General features: G+C 41.2%; 1 protein-coding gene across 1 annotated transcript in view; it reads left to right on the forward strand.

Moving 5' to 3' along the window:
- The window catches only part of LOC137519358 (sodium-dependent neutral amino acid transporter B(0)AT3-like), a 210127-nt gene that overhangs the window by 183367 nt on the left and 7610 nt on the right, over positions 1–19150 (forward strand). The window contains exons 8-11 of the mRNA XM_068238310.1: positions 1217–1327; positions 12041–12153; positions 17401–17529; positions 17639–17795. Coding sequence (XP_068094411.1) covers positions 1217–1327; positions 12041–12153; positions 17401–17529; positions 17639–17795 — 510 coding nt within the window. The remainder of the gene's footprint in view (positions 1–1216; positions 1328–12040; positions 12154–17400; positions 17530–17638; positions 17796–19150) is intronic.

The raw sequence follows: 19150 nt of genomic DNA on the forward strand, positions 1-19150 counted from the left end.
AAGGACTTAGGAGTACTCATCGACAACAAGTTAAATAATCGTACTCAATGCCAAGCCGCTGCAGCTAAAGCTAACAAAATTTTGGGATGCATTAAAAGGGAAATAAAAACTCGAGATGCTAGCATAATATTGCCCCTGTTTAACTCTCTAGTAAGGCCACATCTGGAATATGGAATTCAGTTCTGGGCACCACATTACAAAAAAGATATTGCAGTTCTAGAGCAGGTGCAGAGACGAGCAACAAAATTGATACGTGGGATGGAAGGTCTCACTTACCAAGAAAGGTTAGATAAACTGGGTTTATTTAGTCTAGAGAAAAGACGCCTTAGAGGAGATCTAATTAACATGTATAAATACATCAGAGGGCAATATAATAGCTTGGCGGATGAGCTTTTTGTCCCTAGGCCTTCTCAAAGGACTAGAGGACATGATCTGCGCATGGAGGAAAAACGTTTTAGCCATTTATTTAGGAAAGGGTTCTTTACAGTAAGAGTGATTAAGATGTGGAATGCATTGCCACAGGAAGTCGTTATGGCAAACTCTATACCTGCATTTAAAGGGGGCTTAGATGCTTTCCTTGCGTTGAATGACATCCATGGCTACAATTACTAGGTAATGCCAATGATGTTGATCCAGGGATTTTATCTGATTGCCATCTGGAGTCGGGAAGGAATTTTTACCTTGTAAGGGTTTTTTCGCCTTCCTCTGGATCAACAGGGATATGTGAGGGAGCAGGCTGGTGTTGTACTTTGTACTGGTTGAACTCGATGGACGTATGTCTTTTTTCAACCAAAGTAACTATGTAACTATGTAACTATGTAACTATAGCTCCTTAGCTACACCACTGTTCAAGTGCGGTCACAATCTCCGCATCCTCTATTGTTATGCCACTAATACTTACTTATTCTGTGTACAGAAAATATTTAAATCTGAGCATCAGTACAATAGCAAACAATAGGGAAAGAGTGAGAGATAATCATAAACAATAGCTTGCTTCTTTCAACATGTGGAAACAACTTACAGGTACAGTTGGTAAGCGCATGAAGTTCTCAAACAATAGTTGTCTAGATTATTTTGCTTCTGACGTTCCTGCACATAATTAACCTTTCATTCAGATAAATGCTCACTTTACTATCTTTGGTAAACTCCATAATTTTTGAAAATGTATTCTGTTTATATGCCACAATAACCAACTGTAGTTATGTTTATTTTACAGGCAGTTTATGTTACTTCTACCTTCCCTTATATTGTCCTAACTATATTTCTCATCCGTGGGATCACATTACCTGGTGCCATCGATGGACTGAAATATCTGTTTACTCCAGATGTAAGTGTTTATTTTTTATGGACAAAGCAATTAGTGTAGCACTACTGAGGTCAGCTGTGTTTGAGGCCCGGTTTACATTAGCATTACAAAACTGTTCGTTACCGGATCGGACGGAAGCGGATCGAAACGGATGGGAATGGATCCAATGTTAACCTATGGATCCGTTCACATTCGTATGTTTAAATGGATCTGTTCCACACGATCCACTGAATGGACTGCAAGTTTCCTCCTGCAGCAATTTTTCTGGACCGCTGAGCCAAGCGGAAGGGAAACGGATCCTGAAGCCCTGGATTGGGGCAATGAGAAAACAGAACCAGAATAGAACCATTCTAAGGAGAAAAATCCACTTTGGGCATGGGGATCTGGGGGTTAATGTGGGAAAATGGCGCTGGAGCAGCTGAGTGGCAACGGAGGGAAATCAAACCCTAACTGTCATTGAATAATTAGCATTTAGTTTTCCTCAGAATGTCCTAAAGGGACCCTGAGCAGTAAAGAAAAAATGAAATACGGACTTAACTGGGGCTATCTCCAGCCCCCCCAGTATCCCGTGAGGTCCCCGGCATCTTCTTGCTCCCTTCCGTGGTCCCACTGACAGTTCCAGTAATCCGGCGACTTCAGCTGAAGTCACGCATGCACGCACCCTGCGCATCATCATGCCGGTCTCCATAAGAGTCCTGAACATGTGCAGTTCAGTCTTTAGCGAACTGCTCATGCCCAGGACTCTTACGGCAACCAGGGTGATAACCCCGCAGGATGCGTACCAGAGGCTCGCACGCGTGACTTCAGCCGAAGTCGTCGGATTACAGAAGCCACTATTAGGACCACGGAAGGGTTTAAGCAAGCCCCAGGTAAGTCTGGATTTCATTTTTTCCTCACTGCTCGGGGTCCCTTTAACCATTTCAGCCCGCGGATATTTTTCACCTTATGCATCAGAGCAATTTTCACCTGCCATTCATTCACCAATAACTTTATCACTAATTATCACAATGAATTGATCTATATCTTTTTTATTTTCCCGCCGCCAATTAGGATTTCTTTAGAGGGAGAGTTGTTATATACTGTACTGGGTACCGCATACAGTGCAGCACCAGTATCTGTTCATACATAGCACCAGTATATGATTTTTTTTTTTATTTGGTGTGCGTTGGAAGAGGGGTAGTCTTATATAGCGAGTATATCCCAAACTCTATATTTTAACTGGAAAAGTTGGGGGGTCATCTTATACGCCCAGTTGTCTTATAGGCCGGAATATACAGTATGTAGATGTAGTTTTACTATTTGGCCACAAGATGGCCACAGTGAAATTTTTTTTCTTTTAGCCCTGGAAGCGAGGTGCTCGCTTCCAGGAAGCATATGGAGGATGGCAAACCTTTTTTGGTCAGAAAGACGGTGGCTTCTGATGAGAAGCTGTTGGTCTTACTACCGGGGACTTAGATCAATGAATGGGAACTATGTTCCCATTCATTGATCTCCAGGCTAATGGGGGGGGCACGGGCACGTGCTGGCGCGCAATTGCGCAGCAGCCGCCTGGACGTGACAATCCCAATCATGGTTAAAGGACATCTGAGACTAAAAATGAAGTGAAATACAGTACCTGCTTTTCTTAGTAATGTCCTCCTTTCTCAGGCTGTGCCCTTTATTTGTCCCTGTTCACCGCCATTTTGCTGCTATGCTGTCCATTTTCAGGCCTTGATTAATATTCGTCATGACCTTTGATCTGGAACTAATCACTCAGCGCTGTCCTCGAACCCGGCTGCTCTTTTTTTCTGCCTAAGGCATGCTCACAGCACTCCCAACAGCATAGCAGCAGAACACAAGAGATGACCTGGGTTGTAGGTAGTGGGACTAATAGGGCCAGATTTAACATAAGACACTGTAAGCATGTGCCTACAGGTGCCTGATGATAGAAAGGCAGCTCATACTGCTCTTCCAGTGCCTCCCTTCCTCCTTCCCTATGCAGAGTTTTGAGCAGAGTGTAAATGAGAGGTTACTCATCTGGCTCTCTGCATTCCACTGACCAGATCTCCCTTCAGTCAGGGGCAATTTACAGTGTCAGACTGGGAGCTGGAAAAGGAAATCCACCTGCTGGCCAAGTAGCAGAAACCATGTGTTTATCACTCCCAATAGAAACGTGTAGCAAGTCTTCACTGTGAGCAGCAACACATGACTACTGCTGCTTGGCCAGCAAGTGGATTTCAGCTTTCCCATCTCCCAGTCCGAAACTAGCAATTTAATACTGAGGGTACCTCTGGCTACCTAATGCTAATAAGCACCTGTAGTCACCTATGACAGGTAAGTGAATTGAGGGAGAAGTGACAGCTGCTCCAGCCAGTACACTTGTGGTGGTGTTTGGTGAGGGTTTGTATGTTCATGGAGGGTGAAGTCTATTGTGCCAGGGTATCTGTGTCTATAGGCTCCTGCGATGTAAATCCGTGCCTGGGTTCAAAAAAATGTACAAACCAGCCTTTCTGCAACAATCTAAACAATATGAATAGCAGGTATCATAAGCCATACAAATTATAAAATATACATTCACATACAATATGAGATCGATCAATGTGTGGCTCTGACTGCTGAACAGTTCTGAAAAGTGCTAGAGGCAATTGCAGGCTAGTACCCACAGTTAATAAACATTGCAAAAACCAATACAAATGGGGATGGCCACTGACATTCACTTTAAATGAGTACTTTCCCCCCCCCCCCCATAGCACACTGGCGTAGCTACAGATCTCTGGGCCCTGATGTGGAATTTTGGACCTGGAAGGGTCTAAAGCAGGTATGTCAAACCGGTCCTACGAGGGCCGAGATCTTCTCGCATTTTTGATACAGCTCAAATGAATTGATGGGTCTGAATCAGGAAAGGTGTGGTCCATCAGATAGAACACATTCCTTTCTTTCTCAGTCCATCCTAAACACTGGCATGGATCTGGCCCTCCAGGCCTGGAGTTCGACACATGTGGTCTAAAGGGACCCTATAATAAGAGAGATGTAAAGCCTGCCTTTTCCTGTTAAACTATGCCAATTTCCTAGCTTTCCTGCTGATCCAGCATCCCTTGTACTTTCAGCCATTGACTCAGAATGAAAGTGAACTTTAGGTGCTGTGATTAAAGTCTGCCTATATCAGCCACACACACTTCAGGTGTGAGATTTAGGATGTGCACATACATCCGAATTTGATTGGCCAATGTTTTGCAAATTTTACCACTTCCATGTAGTATGAGAGCTCAGCTACACAACCTGTTCATAGTATTCAAATCTGTTGGCCCTCATACTACATGGAAATAGAATAATTACACAATCATTGCCCAATCAAAATTAGATGTGAGTACACACCCTAGAACACTTCTGCAGTCAAAAGGATTGGCACGACTGCCAGCTACCTGGTATTCTAAAGCCCTCCCCCGTAGTTACCAAACAGACAGTTGTATAAAAAAGTGACCGCATTTGAAAAAAAGACATAAATATTGTATTTGCCTTGGGGAACCAGCATTTTATATGTATGTCATTATGGTATATTACTGTTATTTTAGCAAATAAGGGCTTGTAGTAATAGGGTACAAAAAATACACCTGTATTTACAAATAATATATAGTTACCAAACATTTGAAAAAATACATAAATATTTGCCTTAGGGACCCAGCTTTTGTAATATGTATGTCATGAGATGGGAGTATATTACTGTTATTTTCAGGTCCAGATTTGTACTCTTTTCTGCCCTAGGCCACTATCACCAGCTGCCCCCCCCCCCCTCAGTATAAGTAGCGAGATGACCCCTCCCCCCTTCCCTCCAGTATAGGTAGCCAGATGACCCCTCCCCCCCTTTCCCTCATGTATAGGTAGCCAGATGACTCCCTTAATCCCTCCTTTTCCCACTCCCTCACCTTTTAGTATAGGTAGCCAGCCTGCCTTCACACCGCAGCAGCCATCAGTGTCACTCATTTCTCCACTCGTCTCCAGTGCAGAAGCTTCCTCTTCCTTTTTCTCCAGTGCAGAAGCTTCCAATGCTGCCCAAGTCTGTAGCCACCGGCCACAATGCAAATGTGCACAGAGAGCAACATGGCTGCTGCACAGGCAACTAGCAGCAGAATACCATGGCCAGGCGCTCGCCTGATCTCCCTTCATTGCACCATTTGCAAGCTTGCAAATGCTGCACCAGTTTAGCCTGCTGCTTTAGTGCCCTTGCTCCTGTGGTGCCCTAGGCCCTGGTTATTTTAACAAATAAGGGCTTGTAGTAATTAATCACTTAAGTCTATCTGGACGGATATGTCCGTCCAGATAGACTTTGCAGCTGCCGCTGCCTGAGGCGCGCGATCGCTCCCACACCAAAAATTAACCAAATAAATTTTTTAATAAAAATAAAATAAAATAGAAAATAAGGGCTTGTAGTAATTGGTAGGGTACAAAAAATACACCTGTATTTACAAATAATATATAGTTACCAAACAAACAATTGTATAAAAAAAAAGTGACAAAAAATAAAATCTTCTTTGAACTCACCATACTCCTAATGGAATACCTTGTGGTGTCTTCTTTCTAAAATGGGGTCACTTGTGGGGTTCCTATACTGCCCTGGCATTTTAGGGGCCCTAAACCGTGAGGAGTAGTCTAGAAACCAAATGCCTCAAAATTACCTGTAAAATCCTAAAGGTACTCATAGGACTTTGGGCCCCTTAGCACACCTAGGCTGCAAAAAAGTGTCACACATGTGGTATCGCCATACTCAGGAGAAGTAGTATAATGTGTTTTGGGGTGTATTTTTACACATACCCATGCTGGGTGGGAGAAATATCTCTGTAAATGGACAATTGTTGGTAAAAAAAATAAAACATTTCTCATTTACAGAGATATTTCTCCCACCCAGCATGGGTATGTGTAAAAATACACCCCAAAACACATTATACTACTTCTTATGAGTACGGCAGTACCACATGTGTGACACTTTTTTGCAGCCTAGGTTCGCTAAGGGGCCCAACGTCCTATGAGCACCTTGAGGCTTTACAGGGATGCTTACAATTTAGCACCCCCCAAAATGCCAGTACAGTAAACACACCCCACAAATGACCCCATTTTGGAAAGACACCCCAAAGTATTCAGAGAGGGGCATGGTGAGTCCGTGGCAGATTTTTTTTTCTTTTGTCACAAGTTAGCAGAAATGGAAACTTTTTATTTTATTTTTTTTGTCACAAAGTGTCATTTTCCGCTAACTTGTGACAAAAAATAAAATCTTATATGTACTCACCATGCCTCTTTGTGAATACTTTGGGATGTCTTCTTTCCAAAATGGGGTCATTTGGGGGGTATTTATACTATCCTGGAATTCTAGCATCTCATGAAACATGACAGGTGCTCAGAAAAGTCAGAGATGGGAAAATTCACTTTTTGCACCATAGTTTGTAAACGCTATAACTTTTACCCAAACCAATAAATATTCACTTATTGGATTTTTTTTTATCAAAGACATGTAGCACAATAAATATGGACAAATGTATATAGAAATTTTATTTTATTTGAAAAATGTCAGCGCAGAAAGTTAAAAAAAAACATTTTTTTTTACAAAATTCATGTCTTTTTTTTGATGAATATAATAAAAACTAAAAATCACAGCAGCAATAAAATAGCACCAAAAGAAATCTGTATTAGTGACAAGAAAAGGGGGTAAAATTCATTTAGGTGGTAGGTTGTACGACCGAGCAATAAACCATTAAAGCTGCAGTGGTTTGAATGGAAAAAAAGTGTCTGGTCCTTAAGGGGTTTTAAGGCTGCAGTCCTTAAAGAGGAACTCCAGCCTAAAAAAAACATACTGTCATTAAGTTACATTAGTTATGTTAATTAAAATAGATAGGTAATATAATCTCTTACCCACACTGTTTTAAAAGAACAGGCAAATGTTTGATTACATGACAGCAGCCATCTTTTTGGTTGAAAGGAGGTGACGGAGCATGAGACACAATTCCAACTGTCCTGTGTCCTGAGCACCTCTCCCAGTTGCTAGGCAACGTGAACAACAACATAGGAAATCCCATTATGCTCTGCACAGCATCAGGGAAAAAATCCCGGGCTTTTTTTCTTTGATGGGTGGAGCTTAGCTAAAAATACAGCTAAAAATGATGCTTTGGTAAGAAAAACAAAGTTCTGATGCTGTGAAACTGTTAAAGAAACACCAAGCCTTTTCAGTTCTGCTGAGTAGATTTTTAGTCCGGAGGTTCACTTTAAGTGATTAAAAATTATAAGCTTGTAAATAGTGATGGACGCAAATTTAAAAAATGCACCTTTATGTCTAAATACAATATCGGCGCCATAAATTGTGATAGGGACATAATTTAAATGGTGTAATAACCAGGATAAATGGGCAAATAAAATGCATGAGTTTTAATTACAGTAGCATGTATTAATTTTAAACTAATGGCCAAAAACTGCGAAATAATGCATTTTTTTCCATTTCTTTCTTAATCTTCTTGTTAAAATGGATTTAGAAAAAAATAATTCTTAGCAAAATGTACTACCCAAAGAAAGCCTAATTAGTGGCGGAAAAAACAAGATATAGATCAATTAATTGTGATAAGTAGCGATAAAGTTATTGGCAAATGAATGGGAGGTAAACATTGCTCGGATGCATACGATTTTCGACACTGTAGGTTGAAGTGGTTAAAAGGGTACAAAAAACCCCCCAAAAATACATCTTTATTTAAAAATAATATATTGTTGCCATACATTGTACTAGGAACATCATTTAAATGTTGCGATAGCCAGGACAAATGGGCAAATGTGTCGGTTTTAACTATAGTAGCATTGTTTATTTTAAAACTATAGGGGATGGCATTGGATAAATAGTGTATTTTTCATTTTTCCTTGTTTTTTACTATAAAATGTATAGAAAATAAAATTTTTAACAAAAACAAGTATTGTTTACAAAAAGCCTAATTTGTGGCATAAAAAACAAGATATAGATCATTTAGGTGAGATAAGCAGTGAAAATGTAATAGCCAAATTAATTGAAATGGAAAAATAAATAAAAATGGGCTCCATAACCCTCTCACTACAGGGTACTTTTGAGAACAAAACTTTAAAATAGCTCCTAAACACTTAAACATTTCTCTCTAATAATACTATAAAATAAAACCCATGTCCCTGCATCCTCTCATGTCCCTACCTTTTTTGCCAGTGCGCGTGCATGGCACACGGGCAGACATTGGACAGTACAGGACGAGGCAGGAGGGTGGGCGTGTGCATGCGTGCCATGACGTGTGTGGGCACATGCATCGCGGCTGTGTGCACGCATGCGTGCTGACCGTGTGGACGTTGCTGCGGCAACAGCGGGCTTGGTTGTGGTGTGAGGGGAGTAGCTGATGAGCCCTAGTGCCCATTTGTAGACAGGCGAGCTTAGTTCTAGTAAACAATAAAGGAATACCTAAAAAGGAACACGCTTAGTTCTAGTAAACCATAAAGAATACCTAAACTTTGTTGTAAACAATAGTGGTCATGTGACCAATGCTGCATCCTTCTGCATTGAAATAATGGACAGGTTATCCTTTGCCAACTCCAGACACCCTCTAATCCAAACCAGCTATTTATGTTTGTATAGTTGAAAGGATATACAGTGGGATGCGAAAGTTTGGGCAACCTTGTTGTTCGTTGTGATTCTTCTGTATAAATCGTTGGTTGTTATGATAAAAAATGTCAGTTAAATATATCATATAGGAGACACAGTGATATTTGAGAAGTGAAATTAAGTTTATTGGATTTACAGAAAGTGCGCAATAATTGTTTAAACAAAATTAGGCAGGCGTATAAATTTGGGCACCGCAAAAAAGAAATGAAATCAATATTTAGTACATCCTCCTTTTGCAGAAATTACAGCCTCTAAACAGCCTCTAAACGCTTCCTGTAGGTTCCAATGAGTCTAGATTCTGGTTGAAGGTATTTTGGACCATTCCTCTTTACAAAACATCTCTAGTTCATTCAGGTTTGATGGCTTCCGAGCATGGACAGCTCTCTTTAACTCACACCACAGATTTTCAATTATATTTAGGTCTGGGGACTGAGATGGCCATTCCAGAACGTTGTACTTGTTCCTCTGCATGAGTGCCTTAGTAGATTTTGAGCAGTGTTTAGGATTGTTGTCTTGTTGAAAGATCCAGCCCTGGCGCAGATTCAGCTTTGTCACTGATTCCTGGACATTGGTCTCCAGAATCTGCTGATACTGAGTGGGATCCATGCATCCCGCAAATTTGACAAGATTCCTAGTCCCTGCACTGGCCACACAGCCCCACAGCATGATGGGACCACCACCATATTTTACTGTAGGTAGCAGGTGTTTTTTTTGGAATGCTGTGCTTTTTCCTCCATGCATGACGCCCATTGTTATGCCCAAATAACTCATTTTTAGTTTCATCAGTCCACAGCACCTTATTCCAAAATGAAGCTGGCTTGTCCAAATGTGCTTTAGCATACCTCAAGAGGCTCTGTGTAACGATTGTGGAACTTCCTCCGTGATCAGCGCACAGCGCGTGCGCTGATACGGCGGAAATCCTCCACAAGCGTATAATTGCAGGAACCCAGCAAAAGGTGCTACGCACCCATAGAGGGAAATTCCTGTCGGCAGATGGCGTTGTGGAGTGCAGAGGAACCAATCCTCTGTACCTCCACAAATGCCAGACAAGAATTGTACGAAGCGCAGAACGCAATCGCAAGAGAAGCGATTGCGAATGAGAACGAGCAAAGGGACAGGTTGTATGTGTGTGCACCAAACTAGTCGTCAACCCGCGACGGTCCACACACCACAGCAGATAAGAAGTAGGAACGCGATCGCGAGAGGTGCGATCTCCAGACGTGACACAAGGCTACAGCAAGGCGGAGCACGAGAGTAGCAAAGGCACACCAAATCATACAATGAGGAGATACGGAAAATAACAAACGCTAGCTAACCGCGAACACCGCACTCATTCGCAACAGTGCACGCGGTTATGCACGGTCTCCACGTGATAAGCACAATAGAGACAAGCACACCTAACTATCCATCGACAGATAAACATGAAACAGAGGACGCGAACGCTTGCTTAACCGTTACCTCACCGAGCCTCCAGCAAGCGTTCGTAGCAGACAAGACAGACACACGAAAACAGGGACAAGCGAGAGATAGGATCCACAGCACTAGCGAAAGTGGCTAGCGCGATTCAGGAAGACAGAACAGAAGGATCCACAGCACTAGCGCAAAGCGAGTGCGATCCAGGCAGACAGAACAGAGTAGCAGACCAGAAGGATCCACAGCACTAGCGCAAGGCGAGTGCGATCCAGGAAGGCAGAACAGAAGGATCCACAGCACTAGCGGAAAGTGGCTAGCGCGATCCAAGGAGACAGAACAGAAGGATCCACAGCGCTAGCGCAAGATGCTAGTGCGATCCAAGTGAGACAGATCAGAAGAGATAGCTGGTAGCAACCGCTGCACCAGCTATACTCCAAGAACAGAGATCAGAACGATTTCCTGTCAACCACCGCTGGGATAGGACAATCACAACAGAACAAACAAAACAGATAAGCAATCCTAACTGCACTAGGGGAACCTGCCTAGCGCAGTTTCAGAAATTACTCTAAGCTGATCTTTAAACAGAGAGTAAGGCTGACACTCCTCCAGGAGTGTTTCACAGGAAGGAATCCTTATGACCAGCCAAGCATTGTGGGAAACACATAGTACTTATAGTACACGCCTCCAATGAATGTGGCCAGGCAATTTGCATGACAACGTATGCAAATTCCTCTGCAAGCACAAGCTGCAAAACTTACAGAAGCTCTTCTTTCCAGAGTCCTGCAGCATGCAAACCTAAACAATGGTCAAAAAGCTGCCTGCCTGCACAGGCAGCTGAGCAGATCATTACACTCTGTTTGTGCTGTGGGTGGAGAAAAGGTTTCCTCTGCATCACTCTCACAAACAGCATCTCCTTGTGTAAAGTGCGCTGAATGGTTGAACGATGCACAGGGACTCCATCTGCAGCAAGATGATGTAGGTTTTTGGTGCTGGTCTGTGGGTTGACTCTGACTGTTCTCACCATTCGTTGCTTCTGTCTATCCAAGATTTTTCTTAGTCTGCCACTTCGAGCTTTAACTTGAACTGAGCCTGTGGTCTTCCATTTCCTCAATATGTTCTTAACTGGAAACAGACAGCTGAAATCTCTGAGACAGCTTTCTGTATCCTTCCTCTAAACCATGATGGTGAACAATCTTTGTCTTCAGGTTATTTGAGAGTTGTTTTGAGACCCCCATGTTGCTACTCTGCAGAGAAAATTAAAAGAGGAGGGGAAACTTACAATTGACCCCATTAAATACTCTTTCTCATAATTGGATTCACCTGTGTATATAGGTCAGGGGTTACTGAGCTTACCAAGCCAATTTGAGTTCCAATAATTAGTTCTAAAGGTTTTGGAATCCATTAAATGGCAAATTTATGCACCTGCCTAGTTTTATTTAAACAATTATTGCGCACTTTCTGTAAATCCAATAAACTTAATTTCACTTCTAAAATACCACTGTGTGTGTTTCCTTTATGATATATTTAACTGACATTTTTTATCATAACAACCAACAATTTATACAGGAAAATCATGACGATTAACAAGGTTGCCCAAACCTTTGCATACACTGTAGGTATAAAATGATCTTAAGTTAAAATCGATGAACTGTTTTGAGCTAAATTGATTATTTTTTCTGTTTTAACAATAGATTCAGATTTTACTAGATCCACAAGTGTGGTTAGCTGCAGCTACACAAATATTCTTTTCTCTGTCATTGGGCTTCGGTGGATTGATAGCATTTTCAAGTTACAACCCAGAGAAGTAAGTAACTATTGAATGCATTTTTTTTTTCATGGTGAAAGTGGGCATTGCTTTCCTTCACATTTACTACATTTTAATAAAATTTTATTTTGATTCAAAGTGTATATCTGGATATTTAAAATCCAGTAGTCTATTACAATGTAGCATGGTAAAATCTCCCATAGAGGCAAGGCTATTAAAGTTCTAACCATACTTTTGATCTGAAATCAGTTTTGTCATGTTAGGAGAAAGTTAAAATGTTTGGAGAAGCTAAATGGCTCATTTAATTGATAGCTGGAACCAGAACTGACATTAAAGTGTGAGATGGGGCCAAATAAAAAATGTATACAAATCAGGGGCTTCCTCCAGCCTTCTCCAGCCTAATCACTCCATCATCCTCAGTCGCCAACTGGTTTGTCCGCAACTGGCCCTCGTAAGTCATCCAGTCAGGGCCAGTTGGTGTGGGGACTGAGTCACAAGTCTTCCAGTGTGCAGTAACCCTCCGGGATCCATACCTCATACATCTTAGTAAAGGTCAAGTAATCAACACTTTGGTGACCTAGGCGACTTCTCTTGACAGTGAAAATCCCTCCTGCTGCGCTGAACGTCCTTTCTGACAGGACACTTGAGGCAGGACAAGCCAAAAGTTCAATGGCAAATTATGACAGCTCTGGCCACAGTCAAGCCTGCACACCCAGTACTCCAGGGGTTCATTGCTCCTCAGAGTGTCAATATCAGCAGTTAATGCCAGGTAGTCGCTACCTGTCAGTCGAGGCGTTTTCTTAGGGTGGATCCCAAAGGCTTGCGGCTATGCATAGAAAAAAACAAAATTTGTATGTCTGACGTCATTATCACATCGGTAAAGCGTCCTGTCCTTGCCGGCGTGGCAGTGGGAGGAGGTTTTTTCTTGTACCTCTTCCCCTGTTATATTCCCGTCCTGCTCTGACATCACCCTTAAGCGCAGTGTACAGCAGCATACTTTGCAGGCTGTTTTCCAAATGCTGCATCCTTTCTGACTTCTGGTAATTTGGTACCATTTCCACCACTTTGTGCTTATACCAAGGGTCTAGTAGCACTGCCACCCAGTACAGGTCCTTCTCCTTTAGCCTTTTTACAAGAGGGTCCTTCAGCAAACAGAACAGCATGAAAAATGCCATTTTCATAGGATTGGTAGCCATCTCCCGTTCCTCATCCTCACTGATGTCATTGATGGTCTCCTCCTCCCCCCAGCCACATACAATAGCAAGGGTCCCCAAAAGGTGACAACAAGCCCCCTGGGAAGCCTGCTCCGGTTGGTCTTCCACCTCCACAAATCCACCTTCCTCCTCTGACTCCTCTTCTTCAGATTCCTCTCTCTGCGTTTCCGCAAGTACAGCAGGTGATAAGGTTCCGTCTGGTTGTGATGGCGACCACAACTCTTCCTCTTCCTGGTCACGCTTATCTACAACCTGATTCACCACTCTTCACAGGGCACGCTCCAGGAAGAAAGTGCATGGTACGAGGTTGCTGATGGTGCCTTTGATACAACTGGTTTGTCAAGTCCTCGAAAGGACACATGAGCCTGCAGGCATCGCACATGGCGTTAGGTGTATGGTGAGTTCATAGAAGATTTTATTTTTTGTCACAAGTTAGTGGAAAATGACACTTTGTGATAAAAACAATAAAAAACAATTTCCGCTAACTTCTATGAACTCACCATACTCCTAATGGAATACCTTGGAGTGTCTTCTTTCTAAAATGGGGTCACTCGTGGGGTTCCTATACTGCCCTGGCATTTTAGGAGCCCTAAAGCGTGAGGAGTAGTCTAGAAACCAAATGCCTGAAAATGACCTGTGAAATCCTAAAGGTACTCATAGGACGTTGGGCCCCTTAGCACACCTAGGCTGCAAAAAAGTGTCACACATGTGGTCTCGTCGTACTCAGGAGAAGTAGTATAATGTGTTCGGGGTGTATTTTTACACATACCCATGCTGGGTGGAAGAAATCTCTCTGTAAATGTACAATTGTGTGTGAAAAAAATAAAAAAATCTCATTTACAGAGATATTTCTCCCACCCAGCATGAGTATGTGTAAAAATACACCCCAAAACACATTATACTATTTCTCTAGAGTACGACAATACCACATGTGTGACCCCTTTTTGCCGCCTAGGTGCGCTAAGGGGCCCAAAGTCCTATGAGCACCTTTAGGCTTTACAGGGGTGCTTACAATTTAGCACCCCCCAAAATGCCAGGACAGAAAACACAACCCACAAATGACCCCATTTTGGAAAGTAGACACCCCAAAGTATTCAGAGAGGGGCATGGTGAGTCCGTGGCAGATTTCATTTTTTTTTTTTGTCACAAGTTGTCACATTTTCTGCTAACTTGTGACAAAAAATAAAATCTTCTATGAACTCACCATGCATCTTAGTGAATACTTTGGGATGTCTTCTTTCCAAAATGGGGTCATTTGGGGGGTATTTATACTATTCCGGAATTTTAGCACCTCATGAAACATGACAGGTGCTGAAAAGTCAGAGATGCTCCAAAATGGGAAAATTCACTTTTTGCACCATAGTTTGTAAACACTATAACTTTTACCCAAACCAATAAATATACACTGAATGTTTTTTTTTTTATCAAAGACATGTAGCACAATAAATTTGGACAAAAATGTATATAGAAATTTTACTTTATTTGAAAAATGTCAGCACAGAGTTAAAAAAATCATTTTTTTGACAAAATTCATGTCTTTTTTGATGAATATAATAAAAACTAAAAATTGCAGCAGCAATCAAATAGCACCAAAAGAAAACTGTATTAGTGACAAGAAAAGGAGGTAAAATTCATTTAAATAGTAGGTTGTATGACCAAGCAATAAACCGGTAAACCTGCAGTGGTCTGAATAGAAAAAAAAGCTCTGGTCCTTAAAGGGTGAAAAGACTGTGGTCCTCAAGTGGTTAAAAGAACGCATTTCACAGGTCTCAGTCTGCTTCTTCAGGTCAATACAAGTACCTTTAAAATATGGTCACAAGTATGGACTCCTATGACCCATGCGGCATGGCCTGCCTCTGCCTGTCATTTTTTTATTTCATAATATTAAAATATCCCAAAAAAATACCCTGCCACTGAGGAGGAACTGGTTCACTTTGCGCTGGTCGGGTGACCAATAGGGTTTATATCATTTTATCTGCAACAATCACTTACAATACAGGCCCAATAGAGGGGCAATAGTGGTCAGAGTCTAGATGATGCCAGTAGTGTTTCACTCCGGTGGTTTTGTTTTTATTTATTTTTTGGAAAGTGAATATCACTCCCCGCAGGTCTGGTGACTGATAGGGTTTATATAATTCTGTCTGCAACAATCACTCACAATACAAGCTCAATTTGGGGGCAGTAGTGGTCGGATACTAGATGATTCCAGTAGTGTTTCACTCAGGTGCATTTGTTTTATTGGCTTTTTGGAAAGTGAATGTGGTTGACCGGTCTCCAACCGCTGGCATGTGCACTGGACACAGATAATTAGATAATTGCAAAATAACAATATCAAAAGAGGAAAAAAACACTTGACATATATTATGCAAGCTACTGTACCATCACTATTAGCAGCAGTGTGTGACCACCTGTCCAACAGCTAAAGCCAGTGGTGCACTGTGCACAGTCAGACACACAGGATATTACAATAGAAATAAAAATCTATGTAGCAGCCCTTACAAGGGCTCTTTGGGTGCTCAGGACACTGTACTAATAGCAATAAACTCAGTGGGGACACAGAACAGAGGCCTCACTAACGCTTTCCCTATCTGCAGTTTAGCTCTCTTCCTGCCCTTACTCACACAGTACACAAGCAGACTGTTAGATGGCTGCTATGCTGGTGTTTTTATGGGTGGAGGGGTGGTCCAGGAGAAAGTGCTAGCTTATTGGCTGTCATGTGACTGCTGACTCTGGAGTGAGGGATCAAAGTCTTGCTACATGATAATGTATAGGGGGCGGGTCAAACACGTCATGTATTCGCCTGCCGATGTGAACGCAATCACTCGTTCTTCGCTGTGAACTATTCATCGGCGAACAGTTTATGCCAGCTCTAGTGTTCTCCTGCCCACGGGGACGTAAATACGTGTCCTTCGCCAGGAACTGTCTGCCGGCGAACAGTTCGAGCCACCTCTTCCAGGTGGCGACTGAGGACGGCGATGGAGCGGTTAGGCCGGAGGGGGCTGAAGGAAGCCCCGGGTATGTATACATTTTTTTGGCTCTATCTCAGATTTACTTTAAGGGGAATCACACTAGTACATTTTTGCAGCATTTTGCCGCTATGCCAAAATGAAACCACTATATTTTCCGAATTGCGATTCTGCATAGTGTTCAGATACAACTGGCACTACGCTTACGCAAATCACATTTATTTTATTTATTATGTATTGTATTTATAAAGCGTCAACATATTCCTCATTGAAATGGCTACTGTAAAAAAATGTATGGGTGGAATCACAGACAACAGGCATACTGTATATTGAACAGCAATATGATTGAGGGTATTGTTCCTGCATAATAGCTTAGTCATCTAAATGTTCAGATGTTAACAGAAATGAGGCTTTCACGGTTCAAAAATAAATGCCCTCCTAAACATTAAGATCAAATGATAAAAGAAATCAGAGGACAGCCAGTTTCTGTCTGTGGGTGTGGCTGTTTCTATTGCCTTGATTGCATCATCTCCACTTTTAATACTATAAAGGGGGCACAGTCTGCCCAACATAGTGGTTCAGAAGTGGTGGAATGTGTAATCGACAACAACAGTCTATTGTGTGTATATCTGTGCATCACCAATTATAACCACAGTGTGACAGTGTGTTCTAGTAACAAGGGTATATAAAGGAAGTTTAAAAAAAATTGTTTATCTTCTTGATGATCTGACAGCCAAGAAAGCCAATCCTGGCAGAATACAACTTCTGAGAGCAGAAGGAGGTAAACAGGTCTATAGTTCGTGTATTTTAACTCTGGGACACTTAATAGACTGCCACTGAGCAGAGGCAAGAAAACATTCAATTTACTTTGTAAATGTTTTAATACAGTATAAAATTAAACCATGGGATAGCTAAAAAAAAAGTCATTTTTAAGGAGTAGGAGGATAAATACAATTGTTTATTTCATCAGTTTATTTTCACCTTGGATTCACTTTAATATAACTATTACTCTGCTTTAATCTGAAACTGTTTGTTTGTTCAGTGAAATCTCACAAATTTACCAAGCATCTAGCCATAAGTAAAATACTTTATTACATTTATTACAGGAATGACTGTGAAAAAGATGCTGTAACAATAGCTGTCATCAACAGTATGTCATCACTTTATGCTTCCATTCCAATATTTTCCATTTTGGGATTCAAAGCAAAAAATGCTTACTGGGACTGTCTAGACAGGTAACAATAATGCTATTTGAACATTGCTTTTAAAGCATTTTGCATATTCTGTATTCTTAGAGGAAAATATATTTAATTTTAAATGATGTGATATTCATATTCAATTCAGGAATATTGTGTCCTTATTAGATGAATTTGACATAAGTGAATCAAACCTTACAAGAGACAACTATTCTATGGAATTTAATTCTCTCAATTCCACATACCCTGAAAGGATCCGTGATCTAAACCTTAAAGAATGCAACCTGCAACATTTTTTAGATCAGGTAACTATTTTAATGTAATAAATATTTAGCTGTGAAAATAAACTGCACTTTGGATGGTTTAAGCTGTTAATTTTATGCTGTGTTCAATGCTTTAGACCAGTGTTTCTCAACATTTTATTGGTATGTACCCCTTTTAAAACCCTGAATTCACCAAGTACCCCCTGGCATAGTAAACATTATCACAAGTACCCCTTGACAAATATATATTCAATTATAGTACATGATAATTGGTACCAAACAATTTACAAGCCTTAACTATTGCTTTTAATTATCTAAAATACTATTTTGGTGTTGTTTATATAAGATTTATAATTTGTTTAAACTCAAAATTTGTTATTCTTGGTTAAGTATATCAAACCCGAGTACCCCTTGGAACCATCAGAAGTACCCCCTGGGGTACGCGTACCGCATGTAGAAAAACTAGGCTTTAGACTATACATGAAATTTGAATATAATACCACTCTAATAACAAAGCCCTTAAACCCGCTGTCACCAAAATTACTATGGTGGTTAGAGGCATGTCTCAAGTAAAACAACATTTCAGAAACTGTGTAGCTTCAGTGTAACTGTGTAGGTTCCCATAACTTGTTAGGAGAACTTAACTTTAAGTCTGGAGGGAGGCAGAAGTCTAAATTATTGTTTTTCCCAATTTTCATATTTAAAGTGGCAGTACAAACATTTTATGTTTATGTATTTATTTATTTATATAGCACCAGCATATTACGCAGCGCTGTATAAAGTATATTGTCTTATCACTAACTGTCTCTCAGAGGGTCTCACAATCTAGTCCATATGATAGTCATATGTGTATGTAAGTATTGTGTAGTGCATGTATCATAGTCTAGGGCCATTTTTTTTAGGGGGAAGCCAATTAACTTATCTGTATGTTTTCGGGACGTGGGAGGAAAACATTCTAAACATTTAAGCACCCCTCATGCAGACTGATATTCCCCAGGGAATCTTAAGACCACAAGTATGGGACTCTGTTCTCTGAGCAAACCCAAACCACATGATCCATACAGTTGCGTAGTACCTTAGAAAGGTATTGAAAAAGAAAACTCCAGCGTCGAATTTGTAAGCCACCCCTGTCCTATCTGGAAACCCATTTTTTATACCAACAAATAACATTTGTAAAGCGCTTTTGTCCCACAGGACTCAAAGCGCTTAAAGAGACTCCGTAACAAAAATTTTAGCAGTATTTCTCATATTCTACAAGTTCCTAAGGCTGTTCCATTGTGCTCTGGCTTACTGCAGCACTTTCTACTTGCACGGTCTTTGTAATAAATCAACTTATCTTTCCCCTGTCGGACTTGTCGGCTGTGTCTGGAAGGCTGCCAACTCTTCAGTAATGTGAA

Source organism: Hyperolius riggenbachi, chromosome 5 (assembly GCF_040937935.1).
Source record: "Hyperolius riggenbachi isolate aHypRig1 chromosome 5, aHypRig1.pri, whole genome shotgun sequence".
Classification (NCBI taxonomy): domain Eukaryota; kingdom Metazoa; phylum Chordata; class Amphibia; order Anura; family Hyperoliidae; genus Hyperolius; species Hyperolius riggenbachi.